The sequence below is a fragment of the Trachemys scripta genome, chromosome 1 (assembly GCF_013100865.1).
Source record: "Trachemys scripta elegans isolate TJP31775 chromosome 1, CAS_Tse_1.0, whole genome shotgun sequence".
In the NCBI taxonomy this organism is placed as follows: Eukaryota; Metazoa; Chordata; order Testudines; family Emydidae; genus Trachemys; species Trachemys scripta.
This window is the reverse complement of record NC_048298.1, coordinates 333,223,597-333,243,515: the sequence shown is the minus strand read 5'-3', so window position 1 is coordinate 333,243,515 and position 19,919 is coordinate 333,223,597. Positions and strand designations below refer to the sequence as shown.

Sequence of the window (19,919 nt, the reverse complement as noted above, 5' to 3'; positions counted from 1 at the left end):
TCTGCACAACGGGGGCAGGAAGGAAACCCACGCGTCGGCCTCCTGCTGCCCAGTCCCTGCATTTGGGCCAGTCCCCGGGGCGCGCGCAGCAGGGGGAAGGGGAACCCCAGGAAACTTGTCTGCGGTTCAGGTGGCACCAAGCGCCGCGCACGGCCATTCCGCCGGCTCCACGCACCTACCACTGGGGACAGGGGGTGGAAGAGCATTTCCTTTCGCTTGCAAGACATTGCCACTGAAATCCCCCCCCCCCCCCTTGCAACACCCGGCTGTTTTGCAACATAATTTATCAGAATATCTATTTTCATAAAGCTCCCTCTGGAGCAAACTCCCCCTCCCTCCAGCGCGCTCTCACACACACACACACACCGCTGGCTGGCAGCTGCATCACAATCCCCGAGGGAGAGGCAGGCAGGGCGCCTGCGCGCCGCCTCCCTCCGGGCCGGCCGATATAAAGGAGCGCGGCGCGGCCGGCCGGGCTGTGCAGGGCGCTGGCTGGGTCCGTACAGTGCGCCGGACTCTGCCTTCCCACGGACGCCGCGTCCCCGGCGGGGCGCGTTATGGACCTGCCTGGGGGGCGCCGACCCTGACCCATGATGAAGACCATCATCGCCGCCTACTCGGGCGTCTTGCGAGGTAACCGCAGCCTTCCTAGCGGCCGGTCCCCAAGCCTCGCAGGGCCATATGCCTCTATATGGACCAGCCGCGGGCGAGCCTCTGCGCGGCCGACCCAGCGCCTTCCTCCCAGGCCGATGAATTGGGCCGATCTCAGCTCCTGAGTGTCCCACCCCCCTAGGCTTTGCATGGGGGAAAAGGGGCCGGCATGATGCTCCTTCTGCAGGCACGGAGCTGCAGTCTGGGGGTGAGGGGAGCTGAGGGGCGTTTTGCAAAATGAGGAGTTGGGGTGCAACGTCTGGAGCGGGCTGGCTGCTGCATTAGGCATTCTGCGCCCCCTGCCCATACATCCCCTGCCTGTTGATTGTGTGACTGACTAACATGCCTGCTGCAGGGGTGTTTGTAGCATGTCTCTGTGGCAGGTGCGTGCTGGCTGCTTGGCTTTTCACGTTGGGAGGGCTGTTGGGGCCAGAACCTTAGAGCTGTATGTTGTGAGGTTACATCTGCCATCTCCCTCTCCCCCAGTAGCAGTGTGGCTGTATCTTAAGGCAGTGGTTCTCAACCTGGGGTAGGCGGAACCCCTGGGGGTACACAGAGGTCTTCCAGGGGGGCACACCAACACCTCTAGATACTTGCCTAGTTTTACAACAAGCTACATAAAAAGCACTAGCGGAGTCAGGACGCACTGAAATTTCATACAGCCAGCATGATCCAAGTTGGCCATTTTTCAGGAATAGTGTGGCTGTGACACTTTTTTTGTGTTTTTTATGTCTGATTTTGTAAGCAAGTAAGTTTGTAAGTGAGGTGAAACTTAAGAGCACGCAAGACAAAGCAGATTCCTGAAAGGGGCACAGTAGTCTAGAAAGGTTGAGAGCCACTGTCTTAAGGAAAGGAAAAATACCTCATTTGTAGCTTTGGGAGGCTTCCACAAGGGTCTGCTTGGGGGGTCTACTCTTCAGCCAGCCTTGGAAAAGCTGCTGGGTTTGTCCGGCTCTGATGCCTCAGCCTGTGACAAGTGTCTCTTTCTGGGTTTGATGTGTTCCTGACACAGTGGGTCTCATTTTCTTAACAACACATGGGTTTTTGTGTGCGAGGGGAAGAGGAATTTAATGGCTTTTATGATCAGCCTTGTGGCTGCAAATAACCATTTCATTGGAAACTAGCTGTGAAAACTTAATTTAGTTTCTTAAATGCTACTTTTCCTATACGTGTGGCAGTAGGAAGAAGCTGGAAAGAAGTGACTGATGTCTGTCTCCCTAAAACATCTTAAAGATTAAGTTTAAAAATAGGCCTTTATCCAGGGTAGCATGGGTTAGTGGCTAAGACTTCCTTTCACCTCTACCCACCAATACAAAACTCTCCTCCCATTTCCGTAGTGAAATGGGGTTGGTGGTTCTGGGCTGTGGAGAGGAGACAGACCTGAAGGAGACTTCTAGCTTGACAAACTATCTGCTTTATAGATACTGAACACTCCATCTAGGGAGGGTCGAACCTTTACCTCAGGTTGAGGTCACTGGATGGGCGATGTGAGGAAGCTTGTGTTACAGCTGCCTTGGGTGTCAGTAAACAAGGCCTCCGAAGGTACAGCAGCAATAAACTTAGCAAGTGCAAATGTTTATGCTTCAGAGCCTGTTCTCTACCCTTTAGAGAAACCGGTTTGCTGGCCTTTTAGCAGTGGTGCGGGGCTTACACACAAGTAAAGTTTTACATAACTTTGATAAACTGAAACTTTAAAAATCACCCACACCTTGATGATCTGTAACACAGTGCGGCCTGGAGACCCCATTGTGTTGTACACGTACCTGTTGAGACAGCTCCTGCTCTGAAGAACTGAGTAGACATTGGACAAATGGTGGGAATGGACATAGCAGCCCTGAGGTAAAGTGACCTGTCCAGGCAGGGTTTGCCAACAGGCAAAGCTGGGGGCGGGGGGACCTCTGACTTCTATTCCAGTGCCACTAGCATGCACTCCCTCCACTGTTGTCCTTGTGTTTGGATTTCTGGTCTTCCGTGTGTCTTTTGGGCTCCAATCCTGCAAATAGCTTTGATGTGGATGCCTGTGTACCCCTGACAGTCCCTGCTCGTCCGTGCGTGGGATCGAACCTGGGATCTCAGGAGCTAAATGCATGAGCCTGTACAGCATGAGCTAAAAGCCCCATGGCTCTTAGCTAAGGCTGTAGCAGACTCATTAATTCTAAGTGGTCTCAGTGCCACTAGAGAGGACCGAGCACCACACCCAGGAGGTGTGTGAGTTACTCCAGTATGGCATCAGGAGGGGTCCACACCTATACAGGGCTCTCTGTGAGTAGTTCTGATTACAGGATCTTGGAAAAGAGACTTTATTTTGCTGTCCTGGTGAGCCCTGAGAAACACTACTGGCCCTTAATAAATAAAACCAAGAAGTTGTGGTAAACTGACAAGCAAAGATTTTTCCTAGGTGCCATTTGAAGATGAGAGCCTGTGCATGAGCTGACAGTGCAGTATAAACTGCAATACGCCACTTTTGTACTTAACTTACTCTGTTAAGAAAGGACTAAATCATTCATGGAAGGCATCAAATATGTAGCACTGACCTGATAGACCACAATGGCACCTCCTTTGTGAGGTCCATTCTGAGCCAATACGTTAATAATGTATTTAGGGCATATGCATATTTTAAAGTGGCCTGTGGTTTATGTACAGTGTAGTTGGTCTTAACTCAAAATAATCTGATGTAGAGATGAAAAGCTGTCTTAATTCTCCATGCAGGTCTGTTTCCCTTCAGGCCTGCACTGATGCATTTCCAGTTCTCTTCTACAAGTTTCAGAGTAGCAGCTGTGTTAGTCTGTATCAGTAAAAAGAATGCAGCGTACTTGTGGCACCTTAGAGACTAACAAATTTATTTTGGCATAAGCTTTTGTGGGCTAAAACCCACTTCATCAGATGCATGCAGTGGAAAATACAATAGGAAGATATATATATTATAGCTGGTATGGCAACACTCATTTTTTCATGTTGTATACACACACACAACATGAAAAAATGGGTATTGCCATACCAGCTATAATGAGACTAATCAATTAAGGTGGGATATCAGCAGGAGGGAAAAAACTTTTGTAGTGATAATCCAGATGGCCCATTTCAACCATTGACAAGAAGGTGTAACGAGGGTGGGGGGAATTAGCACGGGGAAATAGTTTTACTTTGTGTAATCACCCATCCACTCCCAGTCTTTATTCAAGCCTAATTTAATGGTGTCCAGTTTGCAAATTAATTCCAATTAAGCAGTTTCTCATTGGAGTCTGTTTTTGAAGTTTTTTTTTTTTTTTGTTGGAGTATTGCAACTTTTAGGTCTGTAATTGAGCTTATGCCGAAATAAATTTGTTAGTCTCTAAGGTGCCACAAGTACTCCTCGTTCTTCTACAAGTGTGACTTGTTCACCTTGGAAGGAAGGTATTGCCTTGGTAAGTGCAGCTTCCTTCATGGTGCAAGTTAAATGTCACCACTTTCTAGGCTTGCAAGCTGTTCACAGCTCTGTAATTTGTCAGAAGTGACTGATACCCAGGACCGGCTCCAGGCACCAGTGGAGGAAGCATGTACCTGGGTCAGCACATGCTAAGGGGTGGCATTCTTGGGGCAGCACAGTCCGGGGGGCTTTTTTTTTTTTTTTTTTTTTTTTTTGCTTTGGCAGTTTGGGTGGCAGTCCAAGCAGGTTTTGTTTTTCTTGGGGTGGCAAAAATGGTAGAGCCGGCCGTGTGTGTGTGAGATTTTAAAAGCCTGTCTGTAAAAACAAGAGCCTCACCCAGAGAAAAGCTGTGGAATCTTGTGATTCCTCCTGTACCACTGGAATGAGTTTTGTCTCTTACAGAAACTGTTCGGTGGGATTCCTCTGGCAGGGAATTTAGAGGCAGTGTGACTTAGTGGATAGTGCACTGAGCTGGTAGTCAGGAGTCCTGGATTATATTTCCCAGTTCTGCCACTGATCTGCTGTGTGACACTGGGCAAATCACGTCACCTGTCTGCCTCTGGGTCCCTCTTATCCCCTGACTTTGTCAATCTAGATCGTAGCCTCGTGAGGGCAAGAACTGTCTCTCACTAGGTGTTTGTTGCTTAGCAAAGCTTAGTTGGCCTGGGCCAGGTTTTGTTCTAGATCCAGGCCCTGGACATTTGGCACCAGGCCCTATAGGCTAATCTGGCCCTTCTTACTGCTGTTTCCTCCAGCAGCCCTTTCTTCCAATAGTAATTCTCTGGCTTTTAGCACCGGCTGCTGCTGGGTTGAACCTGTTCAGAGCTAAAACTGAAACCTGTAAAATAGCTGTGATCTGCATAAATCGATCCGTTGTTTGGTTTTTGTGTAGTCTCTGGCTCCTCTCCCTTATTTTGGGTATAAATTCTGCTTGGGGCAGTCTGTTCTGTAAGGGCACCAATGTAAAAGACTTACAGGTATTTTCACTAGTGCAGTTTACCCAGGTTTAGCACCAGGATAAGATGCACTAGTACAGGAGTTCTCAAACTTTTGTACTGGTGACCCCTTTCACATAGCAAGCCTCTGAGTGCGATGACACCCCCCCCCCAATAAATTAACAACATGTGCTAATATATTTAGCACCATTATCAATGCTGGATGCAAAGCAGGGTTTGGGGTAGAGGCTGACAGCTCGTGACCCCCCCCCCATGTAATAACTTTGTGACCCCCTGAGGGGTCCTGACCCCCAGTTTGAGAACCCCTGCACTAGTACAAATGAAAATGCACTATTGTAAATAGTGTCTTCACTAGAGTTTGCACTGGTGGCTTAAAATTCACTATAGGACAAGGCTTAAGGATCAACAGCTGTTCTGCTTGTAGTTTCAGGTACCAAGTGCGAATGGGAAGAGGCTGTAGTAGGAACCAGAATAGGTGAGTGTTGATTTGACTGAAGAGGGCAGTGATGAAGCCTGGCAAAAAAGGTACAACCAACTCCGTATCCTAGATCATTTGAGATTTTTTTACCTGTTCCTCTCAAACAATCAGTAATGCCACTGGAGTTCCTTTATGTGGCTGTCCTTACTATTGTTTGCCTCCACTTAAAGGAATAACTCTCCATCACCTCTCTTCAGTATCTGCTTCTTTACAGGATGCTCCTATTCAGGAAATCTTTAAGATCTACCAGTCTGTTTCCAGGTCTGAGCAGCATGCAGTACTTGAGGCAATATTGCAACATATCTACTCTCCAAAGCTCTTTGGATCCTTCTCGCCAAGGGAATTCTTATGAAGGCTATGCCAGTTGTAGACTGTAGTCCAGCACAGCCTTCCAGCAGGATTATGAACTATCTTTTAGACGCTTAGAAATGGGCAGCCTGCCACAGAGGATCAGTGGCTGTATAACTGCTAGTCAAGCTCAGGCTGAATTCGAATATCCAATCTCGTGGAACTTGCCAGAGGAGAAAAGAAGGATGGGGTGGAAAAATGGTGGAAAAATCTATCCATAAGTACCTATGAATACTGAGCTCCGTGCTACTGGTGGTGCTTTCCCTAGTCCTTCTGATTTACTGTCATGGGGGGCGGTCTTTGAGCCTCATGTGATCTTTACAGAGAATCATCTACTGCATACATATTGAAGCCTGAAGGGAATCTGTTCTTTCTCTCTAATTATCCTTCAAGTTGACAAGCACTGGAGGGGATTTTGGAGGTAGTGTGGTTCCTTAATTGCAAACAGGTGCCTGATTCTTTTTCTGCAAAACTTTCAGCTGTTTTTGGCCAGAGAGAAAGCAAGGCAGCACCTAATTTTTGTGCCCTCGATAAAAATGCTGGAACCCTCTTGTTGCCCAGGTAATTTCCAAAGTGCTAGGTGACGTAGAGAAGTGATTCAATTGTTCCTGCAGTTGGGCATGGGCAGTGGTGTAGTTCAGTATCCTGACCCTGTCGCCTCAAAGAGCTCTGCCTGCTAGGCATGATCGCTAAGAATGTGCTCCCTATTATTGGCTAGGAGATTGTGCCATTCCTGGGATGGTGTTCTGGAATGGGTGGCCATAACCGCAGCCAGTAAACATTCCAAAGTGGAGCAGATTGCGAATGGGACCAAAGAACAGTTACTAACTGTCTTATTACTGCTTCAGTAGATGATGGAAGCTCCTATTTTTGCAGGATTAAATTTTGGACCCAGGGAAGAGATTAATGTAAATGGTGATCAAAGACCAGGTCAGTCCACATCATCTTTGCTTCCCCTCATAAATGGGCTAACCATGGGTGTTTAAATAGAACCAGTCTCATTCCCTTCGAGAAATGGAAAGGGGATGCAGTATCTCGGATATCCCAGAATACATCATTCTGTCCCACACTAATGGACTGGAAAGTACTAAGTCAGAATTCTAAATAAGTAATCTAAAACTTTCCATGCCAAAAAGCTGGCTAAGCATTCAGCACAAACTTGAGATTACAGTTCAGCTTCAAAGTAATCCCTCTTGAAAAGCTCTCTGAATTACTTCGGGTAAACACTTCATAATAGGTTTTTATTTTGTTGGATTAATGTTTGTAATTGAATCACTTTCTGAAAACCAAACACTTAGCGAACTGTTAAATCTCCTTCTGATAAATAGCGCATTTGCTCTGGAGTATGTATTGCTTCACTGTGAAGCAGCAAATCCTAGCATACGTGATGCATAGTGCAGTTTCAAGCATGGGGGTGTGGGTGGTAGCATAGTGCCAATCAGCAATACCCAATATTAGGGGTTGTCAGTAGAGTAAATAGCCCATCTGCTTATAGCATTCAAGAAATGCTGAAGAACAAGTCTAACGGGATTAAACAGGTGCTTGGTTCAGGAGAAAGAAAAGGATAGGGACCCACTCCAAGTAATTAAACGTACGGCGGAATAGCAGCACCTGCAAGTATATACTATGATAAAGTTAAAAGGATTAGGTTTTCATGCTATTGGTATAAACTAATTGCTGGCTGTCTCTAGGAGGCAACTGTCCCACAGGGTAAGGTATTGTACAACTGGGTGTATGCTAGGTCTTCCCCTCCAGCAATTTTGGAGGCAGGATGCTGGACAAGATTGGTCTGTACCACTCGGATTATTGCAGAGGCACTAGTCTAGTTGTACCTTGCAGGCCTTCTGTTAAGGGTTACACTAAGGCAGTTTGGCTTTTGCAAAAACTACAACAGGAGGAATTCTCCTAGATCTGGATTTGCCAGCAGCCACGCTCGTGGTGGACCTTGCTGGATGATGTAAGGTATACCCTAATGCCGGGGCCTTCATTGTTTGCAGGTGTAGAATCGTCTCTTGTCAGACTTGAAAATGCCTTTGGTTTAAAGGATTCAACAAAATATCCTCTGACACAATATGGCTACTGTGGAGGGCAGTGGAGTAGCCTGGCTTGCAATTCCACAATTCATTTGACTTATAAAGACCCTCCCCTCCACCCAATTATCTTACAAGGCTAAGAAGTTAAATACTTTTGCTGCCTTGGTCTCTTTGATTGTGTTGCAATTATCCCTCTTTAGCAAGCTAAAACAAAACCCGTCCTGAGAAGCAGTGCTAGTCACGCTATCTGTTTTAGGTGACTGCTACCAAAGGAAGATCCTTCCCCCTAATTTTATGTACTGCAATCCTAAATCTGCATAGCATTCACTCTGCCTGACTTCTAAATGCCTGCAATTTATTGAATTCCTTTACAGACTTCAGTTACAATTCAGCAGATGCTAATCTTGTACTGTTCAATCTCCTTTTCAGACAGGGGGCTGGTTCCTACTTTGGATGCATCCACTCGAACACCTGTCTGCTTATCCCCAGTTAGGAAAGTTCCCCCTCCTCTTGGGAGGACAGGTTGCTAGACAGGCTTAATGGAATTCCCTTCAAGCTGATAAACATGCAGATATTCCTTACGGTTAACTTTCTTCTAGGGTTTGGTATTGCGAACATCACAAGTGAGATGAATGTCTTGCGTCTCAACTATAATACAAGAAACCAACCATACTGATGTTACTGCTAGAGGCTCTTTTACAAATATTTTTGCAATGCCATTACATCAGGTAAAGTGTTTTCCCACTTCTGAATACAGAAACCCTGTACACCTCCCACTTACATCAATAGTTTTTCTTATTGACTTAAATGGAAGCAGGATCACATGCAAGATAAGCAAGATTTGGGAAGGGGGAAGGGAGGTTAAATAACATGTTGAAAGACACTGTCATTGTTGGAGCAGAGCCTAGAATTAGCATCTACCTCCCAGTACTGTACCGCCTCTTTTTCAAACTGACTTTATAACTAAAATAATAAGGGGGCACAAAGTCATTAAGGACTACTGCAGAGTTGCTGGTAACTTTCCCCACCACCCAATAGCAGCTGGGTGTCTTGCCCCTTTAAAGGGCACTGCACTTCTCTTTGAATATCTTACTGACTAGCCTTACTCGCAGCAGCTGAAATTACTCCAAGGTACTTTCAGTTTGTTTAATATCAGGGTTGGAAGGGATCTCAGGAGGTCATCTAGTCCAACCCCTGCTCAAAGCAGGACCAATCTCCGGACAGATTTTTGCCCCAAATCTCTAAATGGCCCCCTCAAGGATTGAACTCACAACCCTGGGTTTAGCAGGCCACTGCTCAAACCACTGAGCTATCCCTCCCCCTACACACACCTTTACACACACATATCTTCATCAAATGCACTGGCCAGTTCCTCAAAACAAGGAGAAGCTGAGAGTCTTTGACAGCAACAGGGAGAGAACGTAAAAATGCAGTTCTAAAACCCTGCCACGTTCTGTTGGATTTTGGGGTCCAATTTTGTACTGGAAACTACTTCGAATTCATTAACTTCTCAATTAAACCTAATTACTACAAAACTGACATCCCTCTAAATAGTGCACTTCAGACAGGCGACACTTGCTTCCCTTCTCTTATGCTGCCTCTAATGTCCTGTCTAGTATGCTTGCAATGTCTCTGGTTAGCTACTTGCGACTTCTGTCCTCCAAAGTTGGACCTGCATCTGACTGTATTTGCATGTGAATTGTAAGTGCCGGGGAGCCCCTCAAGTATGACAGTGGCAGTGTGTTTACTGTAACTCATAGAAGGTCTGCACGCTCACACTAGATTGGTCACATTCCAGCACAAGGTTTCCCTCCGATTTGTCTAGTAATGACCTCAAAAGGAGGTGGGTGGGGTGAATCCTTCCCCCACAAAGCAGTGTCACCCTCCTCAGTCATGTGGGCTGAAGAGGATTTGCTGGGTGGACCATCCAGAGGCAAGGTGCTCCAGTGGACAGTGCACTGAACTGGGAGTCTATTGCCAGCTCAATCACTGACCTGTTGGGTGACCTGTGGTAACCTCTGTTCCACTAGTTGCACACCATCTACCTCAGTGGGGTCCTGACTGGAACCTGGGTGCTGCTGTAACACAAATAATGGGAGGCGCTACAGATGCCTACTTCATTTGGGCTGGGGAGGGAGAAGAGACCCATTTAGGACTTCCTCAGTCCCTGGGAAGTGCCATTGATTCCTTAGTGGCATCTTCACAGCCCCCGTGACGCTGGAGCACATGCTCCATAACTGAGCAAGGGGCTTCGTTTCCTTGCTCCTGATGCCTGCAGAGATCCTGTCCCCCAGTGCCAGCTGCGGAGGAGGAGGAAGAGCCTTGAGGGTTCAGTGGCCTCCCAGGACTATGTGAGACAGGTGCCCTGTGCGGGGTGGGGCTTGTGTAGCTGTGGTGTGTCCTAGACAGTAGATATACTTCTAGACCGTAAATGTGATGTTACAAAGTGGTATGCCTAGTGCCCTGACAATGACACTTCTATTGAGTTCTGTCCACACACACACCCCTACCTTTCTAGACACAGCTCCCAGTAAATTGGGAGATCCCCCACAGGTCTTGGATAATGAGGGGTCTGAAGTCTAAACTTCATCCCCGTAGCCTTCCCCGTGCTGTTCTTCTGTGCCTTAATACTCATTCAGTCCTTAATGCCTCTGCTGGGACTGTCAGCAAGGGGACCAATTAGTACAGACTGTGAACTAACGTGTCCTTAAGGAACTGAATGGAGGCTCTTCTCACAAGCTGTTGGAGTGCTTGTCTGCCTTATGGCTATCGTGAGCTAGATTCAGGCCAGTGACCTGCCATAGGAGGAAAGCTACCTATCCAATTACGAACTCTCATACTAGTTCTCCCTATGGAATAGTTCAGTGCCACCAAACACACTTCTCACCTCTTATGGAATCTGACTTCACATAACATTGCATGGCTCATTTCAAAGGAAAACTTAAAGATGCTTGTGCTTGGACTTATGCATTAACACTGGCTTCTAGCTAACATTGGCATATAGCACTTGTGGTTTAAATCAAACTAATTGTAAGGCTACATCTCAAGCGTCTAGTGAAACAAACAGGACTTTTTTTTTTATAGAAATCGTATTAAAGCTAGTACCTGCAAGTGTATTCCTTCAGTCTAGAGGCTGCTCGGCGAGCCATGAACAGCTAGCTTTATAAGAACATAAGAGAGGCCGTACTGGGTCAGACCAAAGGTCCATCTAGCCCAGTATCCTGTCTACCGACTGTGGCCAATGCCAGGTGCCCCAGAGGGAGTGAACCTAACAGGCAATCAATGATCAAGTGATCTCTCTCCTGCCATCCATCTCCACCCTCTGACAGAGGCTAGGGACACCATTCCTTACCCGTCCTGGCTAATAGCCGTTAATGGACTTAACCACCATGAATTTATCCCGTTCTCTTTTAGTTTAAATCTGCTATGAAGTAGTTAGCAGTATATTTCTTGTCACTTGTTCATGCCACATTTATCTTCTAAACTAATCAGGACTTGATGTTTGGTTAAAGCAGGGGTCAGCAACCTTTCAGAAGTGGTGTGCCAAGTCTTCATTTATTCACTCTAATTTAAGGTTTCGCGTGCCAGTAATACATTTTAACATTTTTAGAAGGTCTCTTTCTATAAGTCTATAATATATAACAAAATTATTGTTGTATGTAAAGTAAATAAGGTTTTTAAAATGTTTAAGAAGCTTCATTTAAAATTAAAATGCAGAGCCGCCCCCGGGACCCAGGCAGTGAGAGTGCCACTGAAAATCAGCTCGTGTGCTGCCTTTGGCACGCGTGCCATAGGTTGCCTACCCTGGGTTAAAGCATGCACATGTTGCTGTAGTGTAGAACTCTCCCCTAAATTCATTAGAGAATATTTAAAAATAAACACGGTACAAACGATTCAAGGAGTCAGTTGTCAGTTATTGGGGGATCATACAGAGTATGGGGGGATGTTTGTTATATTGGGGTTGACAGCACACATAGTAAATACGAACTGTAGAGTCCCCAATTGGGGGGGAGGGCGGTGGGCGAAATAAAGACAGTTAATAATCGGTGAGGGTCAATCATTCACACATGGGGCACAAATAGTCATGGGCACAAGTAGGTGGGTTGATGGTGGAGATGGGGCGACCCTCACGGGGTGGGATCCAGGGGAAAGAAGCCCTGCAGGGTGGGGGGGGTTGATAGGTCCCATCCCCCTTGCGGGCGGGTGAGGTCTCCCCGGCTCACTCCTTGGCATTGACGGTGGCCGGTGAGGTTGGGTGGGTTCAGGGCTCAAGAGATGAGGCCCATTGGGGGGTGGGGGGTAGCTACACCAGTAATCTGTCACTGACTTCTGCAGCTTTTACACTCCTGATCAGTGCTTTGTAGACCTATTGGTACTTACTGCAAGCAACAGATTTGAACGCTGACAAATAACATAGTATACACTTTAAAAGCTTGTTGTGAATGGTTAACCAGAAGCCAAATTCCTTTACACTTGGAATTTCCTGTCTTGATGGATCTGTAAATGTGTAACTTTCCAGCTGTCTGCTTGGAGTCAAAAATCTACTTGTAAATAACAAACCACTTTAATGTGCAAAAAATCTGGAAGTGTGTCTGAATGATGATTAATGTAGTGCAATTGTTTGCTTTTTGTGGTTTGGTTTATTGGTCTGTTTGCAAACATGAAGTTGACATTGTCTCTTTAAGAATAGTTCTCAATGGCTTGATCTAGCATAGGATTACAAATGATTAGTTTTTTCCCAAGTTGTAAACTGGGGGAACTGAGCAAGTTGCCTTTGGCCTCAGAGTGTCCCAGCAATTGGCAGTCGGGTATGGAAAAGATTCCTGTGGCAAACTGCTAGATATGTTAATACACTTTGCAGTGTGACCATCACGGTCTTGTAACGTAAACTTTGAAGTACTAGGGAGGCTGAAAGGACACTTGGAGTTGTAATGTTTATTACAGAGGTTTTTGGTTGTATGCTCCATGTTACTGCACTTGGGAGCACGGAAGAGGATTTGTGCTGCTTTGTAACAGGCATGGCAAGCATTTATAGAACAGCTCTGGTTAGTTATAGAATAACAGATTTCCCCTTCAGGTTTTTTCCCTTTAATGAGATGAGACTAATGTAAACTACATAAATCCTGTTTAGTCATCTTAAAGTAGAAGTGATTTCTGTAATACAGCATACAACTCAATGGTCTCTGCCTTCTATTTTTCACTTCAAATGAGGCTTTGTTCTAAATGGATGTACAGAGTAATTTTTATCTTTATTTTTCTGTTCTTAGGTACTGGGTCAAGCATTCTCTCTGCTCTGCAGGATTTATCCTGGTTGTCCAAGTCCAAAGTAGAGAAGCAACTTCAGATTATATCTGTGCTGCAATGGGTCCTTACTTTCCTCGTCATGGGTAAGAAATAACTTTCATTTGAAAATGAAGGTTCTTGATTAAAACTGTCCTGGCAGAAATCAAATCATGGTCATTAACAGCTAAGGTAAAACCTGTTAGGTCTCCCTCTGTTGCTTAAGAACAGGGTGTTACTATTGCTAGATAAACAGAACACATAGGAAGGATTACTACACACATGTAAGCAGGGCTGATCTGTAGGTATTGGAGCACAAAGATGCAGATCTCTTTTAAAATCCTTCCTTCTGTACAGTCTGTGCTCTGCAGATAACGTACGTCTTACCATGAATGCTCCAAATGTAGTTGAAAAAAAGTATCCAATCTGCATTTCTAGTGACAGACGCTCTAAAAATATAGAATCATGGGTCTTTCCAATCTCCTTAGCACTGATGGGCTGCTTCTTACCATATATTCCAAGCTTTGTTCAGTCTAATTTTTTAATGATCGCTTGCAATGTGACTCTTCTCTGAAGATTCCAGTCCAGTAGAACTGATTGTTGGGGAGTGCTTCCAGCTAGCTGTCTTATAGGTGACACTTGTGTGCCTGTCATATCGGCTGCAAAGACTTTTCCTTCCTGCTTTAATACCTGCTTAGTTAAGAGGAGCTCTGAGTGGGAGGAAGAGAAGCATTTTAGTGTTTTTTTTTTTTTTTTTTTTTTCTTGATTAATAATCGCTAGTATTAAAGTAAATCAAAGTTGGCTAGTCTCTCGGAGCACCTGGATTGCATTGTCTATCTCACCAAGTCTGATTTAAGCCACCATCAGCATGCCTGTTGTCAAATACTTCCTGTTCACTGCCTATAGACTGTCTGTTGGGAGTTTCCAGCTGAATTTCCTTTTGTTTCATCCCAGACACGTCGGTGGGACATAGATGGAATTTTTTTCTCTCTTCTCCCCCCCCCCTCCTAATTTAAAATCAATGCTAGCTGTTTTTATATGACAAGTCCCAGCCTGGTGCAAGGGGATGTGAGGAACTTTTGTGTTGGGGAATATCCAGTGTATTGAGTCTTACCTGTGACACAAGAACATTGAACCAGCAGCAGAATCTCCTCCCCGTGAGGCCCAGTGACCCTGCTGCAGTAGAGGGAGAACCTGTGGACTCTGGGGCAGGGACAGGGAAGTAAGTGCTCTGAAGTAGGTTGCTCTGGATGAAGCTGTGTCTCAGCCCTCCCGAAGGCTTAGTCTCGGTGTGATGTCACTAATCTGTAACAACTAAATCAGATTTAGTTTAAAAATCCTTAAGTATGGCAGGGTCAAAAGTCAAGGGGTGTTAATGCTGATCGAGATACCCGCTCTGCAAAAATGAGACTTTAATGCCATTTCCCCTCTTTTATCTCCTCCCTGACCCTCTGGCAACTCCAGGTGTGGCGTGCACTGTAATCCTCATGTACATACTCTGTACAGACTGCTGGGTGATTGCAGCTGTGTACTTGGCGTGGCTGGTGTTTGACTGGAATACTCCAAAGAAAGGTAAGTCGTAGAGAATGTAGCATGATGCCTTTTAGTGTGGTAGAGGTTTTACATAGGAAATGGCATATGCCACAGAATGTGCAAGGCTCCTCATAATAGACAATTATGGAAATTTCTGTGTGTTGGGAGGACGGTGGGGAATAGAACTCTTGTCAGTTAATGGCTGGCTTGCCATATAACATGGCTTATCTGTACATGGTGGGGGGCAGCCTGCAGTAGCTGGTGCATACTACTTACTCCACACTAACTTTGTGTGGGTGCTTACTGTATGCCTTTGTGCACATCTGCCTAATGCACTCTGGAAGTGTACAAAGCTAAAGCACATGAGGTCACTGTTAGTGTGCAGGAGTGTCCACACAAGGAATTAGTGCAGAGTGGCTAATGCGCTTTAAACTCACACCCTAGTTTGGTGTGCACTGACTTCCCTGTGTAGACTAGCCCGTATATCCTGCCTAACTGTTGTCCTGGGAAGTGACTGCAAATTTTCTTATCCTTATAAATGTGTAGCCCTTCTCTAAATCCGATTAAGCTCTTGTACCAATGTGCTCCACAGACTAATTACTTGTCTCTAAACTTTCTTAGAAGATTCCAAAGTCCTCTGTTTGAGTCTTGCAAGCCAAATTAAAACCTGACTTGGCAAAAGCTCAGGGGGAAGTTGAAGTTTTTACAGTTAAGATCAAGTGGCTGCTTTGGTTAGTGATGCACATGTCGTCAGGGGTTTTATTTTGAGTCTCCATCTGATGGGAGAGGTGTATATTGACCTACTATTCTGTGGAAACTAGTTGAGAACGATCAGCTTCCTTCAGTTGATACACTTGAATACAGTTTCCCCATGCTTATAAGCTTTCTTAGTAGGAAAAAAAAGGGCTCTTGTAACCAGAGAAGGCAATTAGGACTGCCAGGCATTAGAGACTTAATGTCTCAGCCAGACTTTAATTCTACATAGCTTTCAATGCAAAAAGATCCTGGCTGAGCTAATGGGACTTTCTCAGGGGAAGAAACTGAGCCAAAAGATGGCAAACATGGATGTCTTGATACTACAAACCCCTGTTTTCAGTTCTAGTGTTTACATGGCACTGGAACTTGGGGACTTCTGGGTTCAGTTGTTAACTCTGCTATGCAGTTGTTGCTTGCGGTCTGACTCTCTTCGGAAGTGTGGAAGCCAAAGAGAGGTGCAGGTGCTCCATACCTCTGAAAACAAGGCCTTAACATGCTTTGTGCAAGTCTCTGTGTCCCAGGGCTGTAGGGCATCTGTGCTGTCCTGAGATCTTCTAATGGGCATCAGTGGTGTTGACCTTCCACACTGCTACTGATATTCTCAAACTGCACTTTCTTCCCTTTTTTTCCCAAGGTGGAAGAAGATCCCAGTGGGTCAGAAACTGGGCCATATGGAGATACTTCAGAGACTATTTTCCCGTACGGGTAAATAACCTTTTCTTGCTCTATTCCTGACTGTACAAAGGGCTCTTCTGTTCCTCTTAAAGATTTGTCTTGTGGTAACCTCTTGGTTGTGGAGAAAAACAAATGAACAAAAAAAAACCCCTCTTTGACATGAGGAAACCAGCTCTTGTTCTGCACACAGGCCTTACATTATCCTTATCTGAAACTGAAAAACCACATTAGGAGAATGTGCTATATTTAGGATCCCTCCATGTGTTGTGTGTTTCTCTGAAAGTCTGTCATTTGCGTTGCAAACTTGGTGCATCCCTAATCGATTCTGTTTGGAATGTCATTTGTTTCTGAGATGACTCCATTGACTCAAGGCACCAGTTTGCCTTGGAGAAATCTGGTTGTACAAGAGTATCCTATAAACAATGGATTTTCCTGTTCACCCCTCCCCACCAGCTAGAACATGTGAAGTGAATGCTATCCCCTCTGCAGCTTGTACTCTTCATTTCATAGAACACGACCTAAGACCAAGATCTAGTCCATTGCCCGTAAGGCTCCCTGGTGGAATAGGGGGTGATCATGTCTAAACTTTAATTTTATTATCAATATGCAAAAAGTCCTTGGAGGGGGGCAAGAATCATTTTTATTGCCCTTGCTTGATCACACGGTAGCCTCAATAAATAGCTATTCTGTCTCTGGGCTCCTGAGATGCTGTTCAAGTTATTGGTAGCCAGGGTTGAGATTTGCCAGTTTTCATTACGCTACAGCATAGCACTTTACAACTAAAGAATTCAAGGCTTCCTGTATGCCACTTTGCCGTACAAGACCTTGGAATTAGCAGGAGTCCACTTCACAGCACAGTCAGCAGATGTGTAGGTAGTAGCTGGGGAAAGGTCTTGGAGTTAAAGGTCTCCATCTCTAACAAAAGGGACCTGCATCCCCTGGAAATGGCCACTGCTGAAGTGAAGCAGGCTGCTAAGTATTTGTAGCTAATTTGGGAGGGACTCCAGCACTGGGGAAGTGGGTGTGACTTGGATGTGGAATTGCTCTCCTCTTCTTCTTCCAAATGCTCTCTGATCCTCTAGCCTGTGCACCTCCCACCCCATGCAACCAGTCTCCCAGTTAATCATTCTGACTCCGCTAGACTGGTTGCTTGAGGAGAGGAAGGATTGGTAAGTGCATGAGATGGGAAAACATACATGGAAGTAACCCTGCTGTGCAGCTGGGGATTCTTCAGAGCTAGTTAGAGGGCTTGGAGCTGGGAAGAGGTCTGTTCTCAGCATGCCGGTTGGAGGAAGGGTAGGTCGTTCAAAGTGCTTATTCTAGGAATGCAGTGGTAGCTATTAAAGCCAGTATTTGCTAACAGATATTGTACATCAATAATATCGAAGAATGCTGCCCCTATACTTGGACTAGATGACGTCTGTTGGCTTTTTAATGGGGATCCTTGCTGACCTTAGCAATCAGAAGCATAACTACAAAACTGAGCACATCAAACAATAACTTGTCAAAACTGTAACTCCCAGAGTCTTCTAGTAGAAGCTTGTTGAACACCTCCTATGGGATTTCTTAGACCAAGTGACTCCCTGCTGACTTGCCATCTCCCTGCAGCTACCTTGGAGAGTGTGTACTGCTACTTCACTGGTCCTTGGGCCTTGCATGCAGATGGTGAATCTAGATAAGCATTGTTTATCAACCACACAAACAGTGGAACGTGAAGTCAGCAACTGATTCAACCCAGAGTCGGAACATCTGTGACTGATAATGTCCTGCAGCAGGCATGCATGGGGGAAGAGGATATTAAACAGAGGAAAAGCAATTAGCTCAATACTTCTGGTTGTCCTCCACTGGCTGGGGATTTAGTCTTGGCTGGGTTGTCTTCTCCTCCTGAAGTTTCCACACCAGACACCTGCCTCTTTGACTTGTGCAGAGAGCACAGCTCTTACAAAAATCCAAAGCAGCAAATGGGCAGGACCCCTTCAGACAGGGCTGTCCAATCTGGCTGCAGATCCCTCCCGCTGGATCATGCTGGTATGATGCCAGCTACTCAGGCTTCAGTACTGCAGCAAGTGTAGTTCTCATCCTGGGCTCTCTTGAGCCCTCTTGTGTATCCAAATGATTCCCCATCTATTGTCTTTAGCACATAGCTCCGTCTCCGTCCTTCGGTTTTCATTCCCTCCATAAGGACACATGCCTGGTCTAGACATGCTACCCAGCCCTGTCAGACTGAACACTCCTGCTGGTGTGATAAGGGTGTAAGGTGGCTATATTCAGTCCTGAGCTTTCCCCTTGGGATCCCATGTCAATGGCAATGCAGGGGCCACCACCCCTATAGAGAGCTGGGGACAAAGTCCCGCTTATCTAGCACTGTGCAGCATCACATAGCTAATGACCATGGCTGTCCCATGTAAGGAAACAAACAGGGGCACTCTGGTGCCTTGGCTGCCAAATGGCCCTGGTACATTTAGAAGCATGCCTGTTACTTACATGACTGGGTAAGGCCTTCTGTAGCTCTTCCTCCCCACCCCCAGGCAGGGTGGGGGCTATCAAACAGCCAACAACACAACTAGCCCTTTCTCTCCAGAGGGTGGAAGCCAAGTGTACCTTTTAAGCAAGAACCATATTCCAGTACTCCTGGCACTCTGTGGCCTTGTCTATGTTAGGAGCCTGGCTATCCTTTCCCACTGCTGCTGGTTTAGCTCCACTGGTGATAGCAAGTGTCCTTCCCTCCATGCTGCCCAGGCTGGGGATTCCCACTTCCCAAAAGAGCTGTGTTCTGTGCACAGCCCCCAGAAACTTAGTCACATAGACATCCTCTGAGCATGGCTGGAAGACAGGCCTTAAAACAGCAGAGCCTAGGAGTGAAGCTGAAGCTTCGAGCACTGGTGGGAAAGGTTCCCAAGGCAAGTGCAGACATACCCCTAGCTACTAACTCTGGGGCAGGAGCGTACCGTGGTGTTGTAAACAGCTAATATGTAGTGGGCCTGATTAACTTGAGTGGGTAAGAACACCCCTGTTCTCTCCTGGGTCTACTGCCTAGAAAGTGTCCACTTTCCCATCAGAGCAGATAGGCTGGTGTTGGCAACGGTGACGAGCCAGCATGGGCAGAGTTAAGGTTCGAACTACCATGTCCTAAAAACCTGCTTAGGACAGCCAGGGATTGGTCGGTGTTTAAAACCAGCCAGATGTGCACTTGGGTGTGATCTGAGACCAGTACTCTGCAGAAATCCGTATCCCAAGTTCTAATTAGAACCTGGGTTAATTGCAGAATTCCAACAGCTGATGGCTGTGCCAAACTCTAGCTTTAGGCTGGAAGGCTTTATATAAATGTAAGATATATGTATTAGAGTTGCTGGATGCTGGTTGGGGGATTACTTTGGGTATGGAGGGACTGAGACCAGTTCTTCTAAGTATTGAGCAACTAAACGTGCCATGAATGGCAGGACTCCAATGTGTTATGGTGTTCGCTTTGTCCTACACAAGGCTCCTGTGTAATTCATACTCTTGTCTGCATATGGGTGATACCAGACCAGTGATTGCCTCCTTCTAAAATGCTTGCAGGGGCCAGCTCACCAGCTCTGACTCTCTAATCACCATTCTCTGGAATCAGATTAAAATTTGCTCAGTGTTTGTCTAGGTCACACTGCTGCCACTGAAATACTTCACTGGCTGCCTGTCACCACGTGGCTGAACAACAGTGACAGCTGAGCTTGCTCTACTAATCCGGACAGTGGACTGCATTTAAAAGGCAGGAATGACCATGTGAGATGGCGTTTATACCTGTAGGGAGCGGCGTGCGACCAGG

General features: G+C 46.0%; 1 protein-coding gene across 3 annotated transcripts in view; it reads left to right on the top strand.

The window, feature by feature from the left end:
- The first annotated feature begins 446 nt into the window (after nt 1-446).
- Nucleotides 447-19,919, top strand: part of DGAT2 (diacylglycerol O-acyltransferase 2) — a 36,704-nt gene continuing 17,231 nt past the window's right edge. Inside the window, exons 1-5 of one of the 3 annotated variants that reach the window (XM_034759154.1) lie at nt 447-633; nt 5,438-5,488; nt 13,140-13,259; nt 14,618-14,725; nt 16,077-16,147. In XM_034759154.1, coding sequence (XP_034615045.1) covers nt 591-633; nt 5,438-5,488; nt 13,140-13,259; nt 14,618-14,725; nt 16,077-16,147 — 393 coding nt within the window. In that variant the 5' untranslated portion in view covers nt 447-590. The remainder of the gene's footprint in view (nt 634-5,437; nt 5,489-13,139; nt 13,260-14,617; nt 14,726-16,076; nt 16,148-19,919) is intronic. The other 2 variants (XM_034759152.1, XM_034759153.1) reach the window with 2 other exon arrangements.